Genomic DNA, 14,981 nt, shown 5'->3' on the forward strand with positions numbered 1-14,981 from the left:
CTGTAGCATGGTCTCATCTGTGGAAGAAGTTAGGTTGGCCCCATCAACTTTGAACTTATTATTATTATTGGTATTATTATTAAGCTTTATTTATATAGTGCTGTAAATTTACACAGCACTGTACATACAGTACAATCTTTTTAATTAGACTATTCCCTGCCCTCAGGCTTACCATCTAAAAAGACATGACACAAAGGGAGAAGAGAATGGTGGTGGGGAAGGGGATCAGGTCCAGCATTTCTTCTCTCCCTCTGAGGCCTGGACCAAGGCAGATGGATTTCTTAATCAAGGCCAGGCCTTTTCACTCCCTCCCAGGCTGGATGATAACAGATGGGCAGCCTAACATAGTATTGTTATGCATCACCTTCAGTGCTTGAAATTGTTCTAATTTTTAAAACTGCATTTTGGGGCAGTTTTTAAATGCTTTTAGAAAGCATTTTAATGTGTTTTTTAAATGTTTTTATCTTTGATTTTTTGAAATCACTTTTATTTGTCCAGTGCTTTGGGAGCTCTTGTGGGCTGGGCAGCAATAGAGACATATCTTAAATAATAAATAATACACTGACTAAAGCCAAACTTACACCCCTGTATCTATTCCCAGTGCAAATGTTTCAGTCCCTTCAGTGCTTGCTTTAATATCTTAGACAAAGCTAGAATCATAGAATCATAGAATCATAGAGTTGGAAGAGACCGCAAGGGCCATCCAGTCCAACCCCCTGCCATGCAGGAAATCCAAATCAAATCATCCCCAACAGGTGGCCATCCAGCCTCTGTTTAAAGACCTCCAAAGAAGAAGACTCCACTACACTCCGAGGGAGTTTGTTCCACTGTCGGACAGCCCTTACTGTCAGGAAGTTCTTCCTAATGTTGAGGTGGAATCTCTTTTCTTGTAGCTTGCATCCATTGCTCCGGGTCCTAGTCTCTGGAGCAAGTGAAAACAAGTCAGCTCCCTCCTCAGTATGGCATCCCTTCAAGTATTTAAACAGGGCTAACATATCACCTCTTAACATTCTCTTCTCCAGGCTAAACATCCCCAGCTCCTTAAGTCGTTCCTCATAGGACATGGTTTCTAGACCTTTCACCATTTTACTTGCCCTCCTTTGGACACATTCCAGTTTTTCAACATCCTTTTTTAATTGTGGCACCCAGAACTGGACACAATATTCCAGGTGGGGCCTGACCAAAGCAGAATAGAGTGGCACTATTACTTCCCTTGATCTAGATACGATACTCTTACTGATGCAGCCTAAAATTGCATTGGCCTTTTTAGCTGCCGCATCACACTGTTCACTCATGTTCAGCTTGTGGTCTACTTGGACTCCCAGATCCCTTTCACACGTAGTCTCGTTCAGCCATGTGTCTCCCATCCTATATCTGTGCATTTTATTTTTCCACCCCAAGTGCAGTACCTTGCATTTCTCCCTGTTGAAGTTCATTTTGTTAGCTGTGGCCCAACTTTCTAGTCTATTCAGGTCATCTTGAATGTTGATCCTGTCCTCTGGAGTGTTAGCTACTCCTCCTAATTTGGTGTCATCTGCAAATTTGATAAGTATGCTCCCAATTCTGTCATCCAAGTCGTTGATAAAGCACTGGGCCCAGGACAGAACCCTGTGGGACCCCATTGGTCACTTACCATACACCAAATAACGAAATGACAGCTGACGTGCACCCAGCTTCAAATTACCTGTAAGCACATGCCCCATTAAGGAAAAGTTCTACCCTGAAATATGTTTATAGCAGCTTGCCTTCTTGTTTTGAAACACTGAATCTCACAGCTTTGTCACTTAAAGACTTGGCATTCACTTTTCACATGATTCTATTTCTGTCTTCTAGCAAAACAAAAGAACCAGAGGGAAGCAGTTTGTGAGCTCTGCTCTATGTTTATGTTCCATTGCTTCAAGATCATCTGAAGGATAGAAATCCAGATGCACACACACCTCACCTATGTCCCAACACACCCACTCCTTCCTCTTCCATGTATGTGTGTTTTCTAGTACACATGGGACTGGTTTTCTTGTGACGTTGTGAGAAAATAAAGTTTACCCTTGGAAAAACAAATGAACCTTTTTAATGGCCCTGTTGATATTTTGATCAATATCTTACTTATTTACATCCAGCTTGTCAGAGAGGTGCAGTCGGCATGGGTGAGCGGATTGGTAGGGAGAAGGGTTTTTTTCTTCTTTTTTACTAATGTTTACACCAAATAGGTTATCTCCTTCAGGGAGGAGCTATCTGCAAAGGAGGCCTCCTCTCCTCTTCAGCCCAATAAATTAGGAACGGGAGCAGAACTTGAGCCAGGTCACTCAAGCAAGAACAAGATGCTTCAGATTGGGCTGAGTTATACCAGCCCAGCTGGGGCCCCCACGGCTGGTTTCTCTTTGGAGAAAGCAGGAGCAAGTGAAAGAACAAATCCCATCATGGATGAGGTACAGGAAAGCAACTTGAAATGTTCCCGAGGTAAGACTTGTATCTTGTAGGTGAACAGCCACAAGTCCAATTGCTAATTAAGCTTTTCAGATCACAAAGGAGCACATGAGAGCACTCCAATGCCCCTGGAACTGTTTATAAGGTGGGAATCCTTTGGCATCGGCAGGCAGGCTATTACTAATTTTGCATGTTTGCAAGTGCCTTCAAATGGTCTGTTGACCTCATGAATTTCATAGGGTTTTCTTAGGTAAGGAATATCCAGAAGTGGTTTTGCCAGTTCTGACCCTGTTCAGTTTTGACCCGGTTTAGCTTCCAAAGATTTGGTGCCTTTAGAGCATTTAGGCTACTTGCAGGTAATTACAGGGAGATGTCTGATGAATTTTCCAATCCATTGTCACCAAAACATCCATAAATATAAGGTTTTGTACAAGTAAAAATGCTTACTTAGAAGTGCCCCTCCATGTGTTTGGTGTCACTTACTCCCAAGTAAGCATGCACAGGATAGGTTTTACCAGACTGTTCTTATTTGTCAGACGATGGCTTGAGCAGTATGGGTGACCAGCTACTCACTGGGTTGGATTTATTCTACCCTCTTAGAAAGCAGTTAATCTGAACAGTATACAGTATTAGATATTGTGCATAGCAGAGTTTTGTGTTTTGCTGGAGGAAGCCCCATTTCTCACTTCTTCTCTGGGCTAGGATGGCAACAGGTATGTAATAAATGTTGAGGAACTACCTTCTGCCTTAAAATGAGTAACCCCAGAGTCCCTCCACAAAATGACAAAAGTCCATGTGAAGCTTCAAAAAATGATGCTAGCTTTCTGGCACTAGGAATACTTGGGTTTCCAAATACATTTGGCAGATTAATACAGGTTTTACACATCTGTATATTTATAACACTTCTCTCTCTCTCTCTCTCTCTCTCTCTCACACACACACACACACTGTATTTATGGGTATATGTAAAACATGTGAACCAATACCATTCAGAAAGCAAGAAACGTAACTTAACTTGCAGGGCTATTGAATGAATGAGTGAATAGTTTTATAGTTTGAGGAAAGGCTGTGTAGAAATGCCAAAGCACAAGTGGTGTAAAATAGATGAAAGGGGTGTATGGGTGCTAGAAGGGAGCATTTATGTGGAAGATGTGACTGGTTGCACAAATGAACTGAGATCCATATAACAAGCATAATGTACTGGGTCATGCCACGTCTATTCACTACTGAATTCTAATGAAGAGTGTTTCAGCATCACTCATATTTGATGCTTGCCACAAGCATGGAACTTATTACCGTATTTTGTGAAGCATGAATGGAATGGTGAGGGGAAATATTGTATGTTTTTTCTGATCGAAATCTAGATTTGAAAATAAAAACAGAACTTGGAAGAAGTATTCTTTTGTTGTATTATTGGCCATAATGATGGAAGGATTATGGGAACTCTAGTCCTCAAAGTAATTTTGCTAAGTTGAAGAGTCTTTAATTGACTGTTTCCTCTTGTATATCTGGGTATTTGCTGAGTAGAATTTCACTTGTTATTGAGACAAACTTTGGCATGAAATTCCCACTAAACTTCATGCTCACAACAACAGCCTCCCACAACCTATTGCCCTCCAGATGTGTTGGACTATAAATCACATCAAACTCTGCCCATCTCGAAGGTGCCACATTATGGAAGTATCAGGAAGAAAAATTGGTGATTTTAATAAGGTTGTCATAAATATTTGTATTTTCTGCTCTTAATTTCCTTTGAATTCACTGTTTAAAATCCTTCACTTCGTTGTGCCATGATGCATTTGTTAATCTTTTGTGATGCTGTAAGACTCAGTTTTTGCTGCAATAGCTGCAGTAATTCAGTGCTGGGGGGAACTGAAGAATAGCAAGTGACAAATGCACAAATCCCTTGGTTAGCACTCAGTGGTATGAGAGTTGTGTGGGGTAATCAGGAGAACAGCGAAGCATGCAAGCATTTATAGAATGTTTCGATTCCAGCATGCTTCAAAATGAAAATGTTTATGGTAACTCAGTCGGTTACACCACATTCAAGTTGGGGGGGGGGGGGAGGTTGAACTACAACATTCATGCTGGCTGAGAGATTCTCTCCCCCCACCCCAAGCATGGAGGTCTGAACAGAGAATGCTATGTTGCACTGTAGCAATTTTAGTTGACCTGGCCACTCTTTCTGAATACAGATGAACTGTGGCAATACGGAATAAGCAGGGGACTTTTTGCTGTATGTACTACATATCCAAATTTAGCCTATTCTGTCTAGGCAAATCCTAAATTGCAGAAATGCATATGCTGTTGAACATAGTGCTATTTAATAACAATACTACTAATAATAATAGGATTTATTTATATGCCACCCAATCACCAGGAATCCTGGCAGCTTACAACAGAGGGGATAACAGATGCTTCCCTGCCCTCAGGCTTACAATCTAAAAAGACATGACACAAAAGGAGAAGGGAATGGTGAGGGAGGGAGGGGATCAGGTCCAGCATCCTTCTCTCCCTCTGAGGCCTGGACCAAGGCAGATGGACTGGAGGGAGGGCTCTTTTTTTTAATCGAGGCCGGGGCCCGATGGCATTGGGCCTGTTCTTTCACTCCCTCCCAGGCCAGAAGATGACAGTTGGAAGGAGGGAGGGGAGGGCTAGATTTATTTGAGCTAGATTTATCTATTTTATGTCATTCTAAAAAGTCCTCCAGCATCTCTCATCCACAAGAATACAAGTTTAAAGAAGCCACAACTATGCAGCTATTTTCAGCATTATCGTATATTTTCCTGCAGGGGGAGCTAACATTTAACTGCAGATTAAACAAGACCATTACCTTTTCAATTTGAAGGAGGCTTTGAGCAGACTATAACTTGTGCTTTCAGAAGGGATGGGCAATGTGTACTCCCATATACCTGCTGTTGCTTTTCAGTGGACTTCAGTAGTAAAAAAACAAACAAACAAAAAAACTGCAGACATATTTGTATATGAAAGCAGGGTGCATGGGGAACATAAATCTTGTTTTAGAGTAGAATTGTGCTCCTCGAGCCTACCAGTAAATGTGATACTATATTAGAGGTACATGCCTGTAGGATTTGCCTTATGGTCAACCAGAGTGAGGGTGGCAGACTGCAGCCAGGTCTCCTGTGCCAGCAAGCTATTCCTCTGTGCAGAAGGATGGAAATCTGTGTGTCACATGGGCTGTCTCTCACCTTTCAACAAACTGATAATCCTCATGTCTCCTTCTCCTTTGCATGGCCCTTTCCTCAAGAGAAAGAAGAGCAGTGGCGAAGCATTGCGAGTGTTCACCCATCCTCATCCTCCACCCAGCCTTCTCGTTAGGAGAAAGCCAAGCAACAGAGGAGCCTTGTCGGGCAAGTATTGGCCCATCTCCTCCTCTGCCACCGCCACCTGGCCTCATCCTCAGGAGAAAGCCAGATGGTGGAGGAGCCTTGCTCGGTAAGCTTTTGCCCATCCTCCTCCTCTGCTGCCTGGCCTTCTCTTCAAAAGAAGGCCAAGTAGCAGAGGAGCCTTCAGATCATTCCATATCCTCACAGCCCACCAGAAATTCTTTGGCAGGCCGCATGTGGCCCCCAGGCCATATGTTCTACAGGCCTGCTCTAGAGTGTGCCCAACAGCAGGAGTAGCGCAGATACCACTTGGGGCAGCCTCATGGTTGTCATGAAAGTCTATGAAGTCCTGAACTACTCCCAACAGGGTAGCCTCAGCATGGATGTTGAAGTCCCCCAGCAATATAAGCCATGGAGACTCCAACACCACCCCCGAGACCACCCTAGCTAGGCAGGGAGACTGTTGTGCAGCAGGGTGGACAGTACATCAACTGAATCCCTATCTGTCTCAGCTGCCCATCTTTAAATAAACTTACTCAAGCCCTGCAGACTGAGGGATAGGACGTCTGGTCAGGGGGATAGTATCGCCATAGACCACTGCAAACCCACCTCCCCGCCCCCAGGTCTTGCTTGCTGCTGCACAGAGAATCCTGGTAGGTAAAGCTGAGAGAAATTAACCCCTGCCCCAGCCTCATCCAATGAGGTCTCTGTAATACCTGCCAGGTCAGCATGTTCATCCAGGATGAGGTCCTGGATGGCAGTTGTTTTGCCACTCACTTACCTGGCATTCAGCAGCAGCATTTTCAACCCAGGAGGGTTGCTGTCTTGGCTATCCAGATTATTTGGGATGGGAGACAGCTTTGAGGTGACTAATACCCTATCATAAACTGTGCTCCCAGTATGGTGCCACTGTCTCCCATTTCTATATCTCCCAATACCATGTAAAACTTCAGTAGCTGTTCCCTGAATACCATTACCTCTCTCCTTTTGCTGGATGTATATCTCCCCTCCCCACAGGACTGGTCAGTTCATTACTCTGTTTATCAAAGAGGCAAGAGGGACACAAACCCCCACCCTCACATCGCTCCCTAGGGACCTCAGCCCAGGGGCTAACCCAAGGCAGCTGGACACTTGGTGGGAACTGCTGGTGTGGCCTCAGTCTTGCCAAGAGACAGTTTTCTCATTGGACCTCATCACCCGTGAAACAGGAGCTCCAATTCGAAGTGAGGGAGGAGCAGAGTCACTTCAGATCCAAGGCAATTCATGTGATATATTATCATACCTGAGGAATGAAATTGTGGTCTCTACTTGGGCAAAGCGGAGCAAGTGCACATAGTATTACTACACCAGAGGGATTCAACTATTCAAATTGGCACCCTTGTGCATGCTCAGTGGGGCTCTGAACGCTGTCATCCTTCATCAGGGTGAAGGAGGAGGCAGGGAATGATGGGACGGGTGGCAGAGAGGGTGAGATCAGGGTAAAGGAGCAGGCAAGGGATGATGGGACAGATCGCAGGGGGTCACTGGGGGTGAGATCGGGGTGAAGCAGCAGGCAGGGAATGATAGGCCAAGGGCAGGGGGTCACTGGGGTGAGATCGGGATGAAGGAGAAGGCAGGGGATGATGGGACAGGTGGCAGGGATTCCCTGGGGCGAGATCGTGGTGAAGGAGCAGGAAGGGAATGGTGGGACAAGTGGCAGAGGGTCACTGGGGGTGAGACTGGGTTGAAGGAGCAGGCAGGGGATGATGGGACAGGTGGCAGGGAGTCCCTGGGGCGAGATCCTGGTGAAGGAGCAGGCAGGGGATGATGGGACAGGTCGCAGGGGGTCACTGGGGGCGAGATCAAGGTGATCTTCCACACCAGACCAATTTGAAGTGAAATCGAAGTGAGCTTGGAAACAATTTTTGTGAATTCGCTTGTTACCGAATTCACAGAAATGGAGTCACTCCGAATTGACTTTGGATCTGCCTCGGAACAACCCCCCATAGAAAGCAATCATGTCTGATAATGCATCATGTTATAACGTGAATATGCATGGCTGGACCCGCAGTGACTCCGGACTTGAGCTGCAAAACTCCTCGTGTGATAAGGCCCATTGGTGGTGAAGGAGTCCCTGGGTGAAAGAAGAGGTAGCAGATAGGATGTGCAGTCACTGAGCAGCAGACAAACTCCCTCTCCTTCACTTTCAGATGGTCTGTGGGATCTCCTTGCTCTTTTCAGTATGCTGTAACTGGTAAAGCCCAGAGTAGTCCCAGTTATATTGCCCAGTTTAGAGGCTAACCCAAGGCAGTTGGGGCACTTGCTGGGAACTGCAGGCTGGGCCTCAGTCAAGCCAGCAGTGAGTAATTTTTCTTTGCGCTGCAAGAAAGTCTTCAAAAACCATACAGTCCCGAATTAAGAATAGCCTTCAAAAACTGTATGGTTTTTGAAGCTTGTTCACAATTCAAGACTTATGCTGCACAAAATTTGCATGTAGTTGATTTGCAGAGAAAACAGCTTTCTGCACAGAATTTTTTGTAAATTTTGTACAGAATAAGTCCCAAACTGTGAAGAATCTTTTCAGTCCAGGAATCTTTCTTGACACCATTTCTTGACATTTGAAAAAGAGTTTTTTTGACCTTTCAATTTTTAAAAATATTTTTTCATTATTAATGTTCCATTGTCAGTGTTAAAGTAAAATGCAGCTGCCTAGCCCATTTACTTTTGTAGGAGGAAATGGAGGAGGCATTTGGGTCATGGGATCCCAAGCCTTTTATCTATCTCAGCACCCTTTCTCTTTCACACTTTATCCAATCTGCAGCCTGAATGACATTTTACTTCCCAAAAATTCCCTCATGGCTTATCTTGTGGCACATAGGAACCACTGCTATTAAGAGTTTAACCACTTAAGACCTGTGCTTCCTTGCTTTTCCAGGTCTTGTCCTTTTTTCCTCTTCTCTTTCTTCCTCACAGTTTACTGATTTCCATATTCTTATGTTCTTCCCCCTCTCCACAGATGAGAAGTTGTGGGGTAGCACTGTGGAGGTTAGTTTTCTTTCCATGAGTGGGAGAAATCACAGATCAACATGTGCTTTTGTAGGTCTGGAGTTGACAAGAGTCAAAATCTGTTTTCCTCAAATCCTTTGCAAGAGCTTGTAAGTTAAAACTGTATTAACATGTAGCATTCTCTTAACACCTGTTGTCCAACAGTATATAGAAGTGTTATGTTATTAATTTGTACTGCAAAGATACAACAGAAATAGAAATGTCAGAATACAAACATGGATGTCAGCTGCAATAACTCAGTGCCGGGGGGGGGGGGGGGAAATAAAAAGATCAAGTGACAATTAAATGCACAAACCATCTGGAAGATTCATGGTGTCTTATAATATTTGTTGTATTTACAAACTGACACTCTTACAGCAGAGCCTGCATTAAATTCATAGAATAAGTCTACAAGCAACTTCATCTTTTGTCAGTTTACAGCTGTGTATCCTTTACATCACCTCTTCTCCTCCAAATCCCCAGCTGTAATTTTCTAATTCGTTGAAGTATATCACCTTTTCAAATTCTGACGGATGTTCTATAAAAAAAGATTTCCATATATAGAGGAACATTAACATAAGATGATACTTTAGGCATCAATACTGTGGTACATTTGCAAACATATGATGGCTATTGGAATGTACAAAGAGATTTTTTTGGGGGGGATCAGCATGTGCTTTATAGACTGTAGCAAAGCTTATGATTGCATAGCTCACAAAAAGCTATGGGTGGCTCTTAAGGTCATGGGAGCACTACCACATCTGATAGTCCTGATGAGAAATCTGTACTCAGGAGAAGAGGCCATTGTTAGAACAGAAATATGGAGAAACTGAATGGTTTCCATTCAGCAAAAGAGTCGAGCCAAGGATGCATTCTATCACCCTATCTGTTCAACTTGTATGCAGAAAATATCATAGGAAGAGCAGGCTTGGGCTCAGTAGAAGGAGGAGTGAATATAGAAGGATAAAATATTAATAATATAAGATATGCAGATGACACCATACTATTAGCAAAAACCATCACAGACTTGGAATAATTACTAAGGAAGGTCAAAGAAGAAGGTGCAAAGTCAAGCTTAGTGCTGCACATAAAGAAAACAAAAACCATGACCACAGAGGAACTACATAAATTCAACCTAGAATTTGAGTAAATCAAAATAATAAATACCTAGGAACAAACATTGATCATAATCGAGACTGCAGTCAAGAAATCGGAAGAAGACTAGGAATGGAAAGGAATCTATGAAAGAACTAGACAAGATCCTAAAGAGTAAAGATATATAACCAAATACTAAAGTTAGAATCATCCAAGCCAATGTATTCCCTATCACCATGTGTGGATGTAAAAGCTGGAAATGAAGAAAGTGGATAGGAAGAAAATCAACTTATTTAAAATTTGGTGCTGGAGAAGAGTGCTGAGGATATTGTGAACAGCCAAGAAGACAAACAAATGGGTCTTTGAGCAGAGCAAAACTGAAATCTCCTTGGAAATCAAGATTGTCAAACTGAGGCTGTCTTACTTTGGCCAATCATGAGAAGGCACAATTCATTAGAAATGACAATGATGCTAGGAAAGGTAGAGGGAAGTAGAGGGGAAAATGGTATGCCAAATGAAGAGACTCAGTCAGAGAGGTCACAGGCCTGGATTTGCAAAAAATAAGCAAAACAATGGAGGATAGTGGGTCTTGGAGATGTCTCATCCACAGGCTCACCATGGGTCAGGGTCAACTCAGGGGCAATTAACAACAACAACAAACAGCAGAGGAGGATAGGGGGTCTCGAAGATATCACATCCATGACTCAGAGTTGGATCATGGGTTGCCATGAGTCAGAGTTGACTCGAGAGCAGTTAACAAGAACAACTGTGGTCCTGTTGCTGAGATACACCAGGGTCATCCCTGAGTATCCTGGCCTCAGAGTTGCCCTGCTCTTCCCATTACCTCAACCCTTCTTTCCAACGCTGGGTGGCTGTTTGTACACATGTCCCACTGTGCCTCTTCGTGCAACCACTGAAGGAGTGCACTGCTGTACTCTGAGATCAGAATAAGGCACCCAGTGTCAATCACATGGCTGGGGGGGGGGCTCATTTTGACCTCAGAGTGAGCAACATGTGGCAGTGGCGGACAATCTGGGAGGTACAGTGGGATCTGTTTTAAACAGCTGCCCAGCATCAGAACAGTGGGCTCTGGATCTTCCAGAAAGATCCAGAGCAAACAGGAAGTTATTTTAATATGTTTTACGAGCAATATATCGCTGTTCCAGTTTGCACCAGAACTGGATTTTGGGTCATGCATCGTCTGGTCTCTCGGCCTAGAGGCCGGGGGGAGGCTGTTTTATTTTGCCTATACAAATAGAGTCTGTGTTATATTAGCTGTAATTTGTAAACTGCCTTGAGTCCCAGGTTTGGAGAAAAAACAAGATGCAAGGATGTAGCTATGAGCGGTAGCACAATGAGAATATTGCCTCCTAATAAGAATTCCATCCCACATGAGATTTTCCTTCAGTCCTCAAATTTCTAGCATTGCAGTAACTTAAATTTTCAGTTGAGCATTTGGAAATAAGCTTAGGCATCCAAAAGAGCGGGGGGCGGGAGGTACCAAGGTAATCTAAACAAGGCAAATACAAGAGTTTTGGGTGTCGGTGGTTTTCAGTGTCTCACTCTCTGCAGTCTAAAAAATTGGGGACTGAAGGAAATTTCATTTGGGGAGGCAGAATTCTTGTCTGGGGGCCAATGCACTTATTTTGTCACTGCCCCCCCCCCCCCCCCCGGTGAACATAAATAAACACAAAGTATAAATGGAGGAGGAGGAGCAAGAGGAGACTACAAATCCCAGTAGCAATAAAACCTATTTTTAGTTATCAATGGTCCAAAACACACTGTAGAAATAATCCAGTTTGAGACTGCTTTAACTGCCCTGGCTCAGTTCTAGGGAATCCTGGGAACTGTAGTTTATTGTAGCACCAGAGCTCTCTTGGACAGAGAAAGCTAAATGTCTCACAACACTACAGTTCCCAGAATATCCTATCATTGAGCCAGGGCAGTTAAAAGCGGTCACAAACTGGATTATTTCTGCAGTGTGTTTGGGACCAATATCTCTCAGACTGAAATTCCATCTTCAACCTTAAACTATGAAACAACTTCCAGATGATTTTTACATTTGACTGTCATGGACCACAAACAGACTCTTTTTCAGTGTCAGATCACTGACTCCAGTAGTTGTACTCTGATCTTTCTATTTCTGTAGCATCACTTCTCTACAGTACAATATAACAATGCTATAATGTTGACAGGTGTTGACTGAATGCTAAGTGTTAGTACAATTTAACTTGCAGCTGTTATAAGAGATGCTCAGGAAACAGCTTTGAACTCTTATCAGCTCCAAACCAATGACACAAACAACTGCTATTTCTGCCTACCTGCAGAACCAGGCAAATCATACCCATTCAATCTCAGCCTCAGCACTAACTATTCAGCTATTGTAATGGGAGAAAACCTATTATTTATCTACTGAATATGGTGTTTATGGATTTAAACTCTCCATGCCTGAAAGTTCTTAAATGTGTTATCTTTCTAATGGAGAAGAGATACAATGGCTTTAAATAAAGGATGAGGTATACCACATGGGGCTTTTTGCAGCTCAGATCCGGGGTGACTCCTGGTTCAGCTATGCAAATTGATGTCGTAATGTGAATGTTTTATCACACCTGGTTGCCCTTCCATTGTCCTTCCGAATCGAGGGGAAATCGAATCCAAGGCAAGTCACGAGATGCGGATTTACACAAAGAGGAGTAAGTGCACATTGTATTACCACACTGGTACATACCATGCGGATTGGGACCCTTGCACATGCTCAGTGGGTGTCTGGATGCTGTCCTCCTTCCCTGCCCCCTCCTTAGCTGTCATTCTTCATCAGGCTGAAGGAGCAGTCAGGGGATGATGGGATAGGTCGCAGGGGGTCACTAGGGCTAGGATCAGACTGAAGGAGCAGGCAGGGGGTGATGGGATGGGTGGCAGGGTGACAGAGAGGACAAAATGACATGAAAGAGGAGGAGGGGGATGAAGGAGCAGGACACAGGGGGCCCAAGGGGGACGACATTGGAGTGATTTTCCACACCAGACCAATTCAAAGTGAAATCGAAGTGAGTTTGAAAGCGAATTCTGTGAATTCACTTTTTTTTTCAATTTCACCAAAATGAGGGGTCACTTTGGAATCACTGCGGAAGTGACACGGAAGGAACTCCCATAGAAAGGAATCGCATCTGATAACACATTCACGTTATAATGTGAATTTGCAGCATTGGACCCGTAGTCACCTGGGATCTGAGCTCCAAAATCTCCAAAAAGCTCCGTGTGATAAACACCAATGAAGCCATCCACAAAGACCCAGAAGGCTACACAAAGGGAAACTTTGCAAGGATATTGCACATGCGTTTTAGTTGTTTTTGATTTTAACTATTATTTGAGAGTGCTAATCATGAGATGATGATTAGAAACACTAACACTTAAAAAACACAGCTGTCAGGCAGAATCAAGTCAATTGTCAAATGATGAAATAAATCATACTGTATACATAAAAAAGAAAAATGGAGTGGAAGGGGATGGAAAGAAAGTATGTAGCAACACCTTTAAGACTAACTGGTTTTTATTTTAGCATGAGCTTTCACGTATATAAACTCACTTGTTCAGATGCAGTGCAGAATGATAACATGGACTCAGTGTATAAAGCATAGTTACATAGTTGTGGGAGTGGTTGTAATGTAATAAGATCCAGAAAGACTCAAACGATGCATTGTATACAATGTCTTTGTTTTATATACAGCCAATACATCTATAATCCCCAAGGTTGAGCTGTGGAACAGTGCCTCAACCTCCTGTCAAGGCTGCTGTGAATTTGTAAATCACAACAAGATTCCCAAATGGAATGAAAAGCAGGATTCTCGAGAACAGCTCCATGGCAAGTCCACAAAAGAGCTAAAGAAACTGGCAAGAGAAGGATGTTGGGCTAGAAGTCATGCTCTACGGGCAGAAGCTTACCAGCACATTATCCAGGACCTACCTTGTCGACTCATGACCCCCGATGCCACCGTCTACAAGGATGTTGCCAGCAAGTTGTTTGGAAACCAGAGTGAGAGTGTTGAACCCATACCTGAATTCCTGGCAGGAAGCATCATGCCAGAATACTGTCTCACTGACAAAGGGGTGTGTGCTGTGAAAAAGATACTCATCTGTATTTCCAGCCTGTACCCAGACATCACCTATTGTCCCTTGCTTCCAGCTGTGACTGCCCTGCTGCTCCATTACAGCCACAATGAAGCCCAGTGCTTTGAGAATACCTGCCGGCTCCTCTACTGCAAAGCCCCTCACACCTCCTACATAGACTACTCTTTCCTTACTTATGAGGCCTCATGCATGACCTTTGGGGACCTAGCTAACAAACATTGCCCAGCTGCCCACCGTCTGATAGCGAGCTCATCAGACAACATCTTTGAGGTATATTCTGAGTGGCTGGTATGGCTCTTTGGTGACCTTCCATTTGATTATGTCATCCGTATTTTTGATGTATACCTTCTGGAGGGACAAAAAGTCCTCTACCGAATCGCTCTGGCCCTGCTGAAGCAATACCAGCTCTCTGTGGCTTCAAAAGGACTGGAAGTGGCTGACATCAAGGGGAGCCTGCAGGCTTTCATGTGGGATATTCATGAGCACCTGACTGCTGAAAAGCTTCTAGAGAAGGCATTCGGGATCCGGCTTTTCTCTCGCAAAGAAATCTGGCTCCTTCAGATGGCTAACAGGAAGGCGCTTGTGGAAAAGGGAGTTACCATGGTGCAACACAGGTAACAAGAACTGCATTTTCTCCCCCTTTAGGCATGCCATGTTATCTGCTAAAAAAACTGACAAGCAAAATGTAGCTGCTCCTACTTTCTGGAATTCCCTTCCATGGGAGACCAAGCTGCCCCTCTTCTTTTTGCCAGCAGGCAAAGACTTTTTTGTTCAAGCAGGCCTTTCATGTGTAGTTCCTTATAGGGAGGCTCTTATGGGGGGTGCTATATTTTTAAGTTTTATCCTGTTTTGATGTGATGTGATGAATTGCAATAATATTTTATTATTGCATTTTAGTTCATTTTATTTTAGCCACCATGGGTCCCACTCAGACACAAAAGCAGCATTTAAATTAGATAGATAGAT

General features: G+C 43.6%; 1 protein-coding gene across 1 annotated transcript in view; it reads left to right on the forward strand.

The window, feature by feature from the left end:
* Positions 1–2,318: 2,318 nt before the first annotated feature.
* The window catches only part of LOC121920406 (TBC1 domain family member 24-like), a 29,344-nt gene continuing 16,681 nt past the window's right edge, over positions 2,319–14,981 (forward strand). The window contains exons 1-3 of the mRNA XM_042447543.1: positions 2,319–2,457; positions 5,752–5,880; positions 13,615–14,629. Coding sequence (XP_042303477.1) covers positions 2,319–2,457; positions 5,752–5,880; positions 13,615–14,629 — 1,283 coding nt within the window. The remainder of the gene's footprint in view (positions 2,458–5,751; positions 5,881–13,614; positions 14,630–14,981) is intronic.

The sequence above is a fragment of the Sceloporus undulatus genome, chromosome 2 (genome assembly GCF_019175285.1).
Source record: "Sceloporus undulatus isolate JIND9_A2432 ecotype Alabama chromosome 2, SceUnd_v1.1, whole genome shotgun sequence".
Lineage (NCBI taxonomy): Eukaryota > Metazoa > Chordata > Lepidosauria > Squamata > Phrynosomatidae > Sceloporus > Sceloporus undulatus.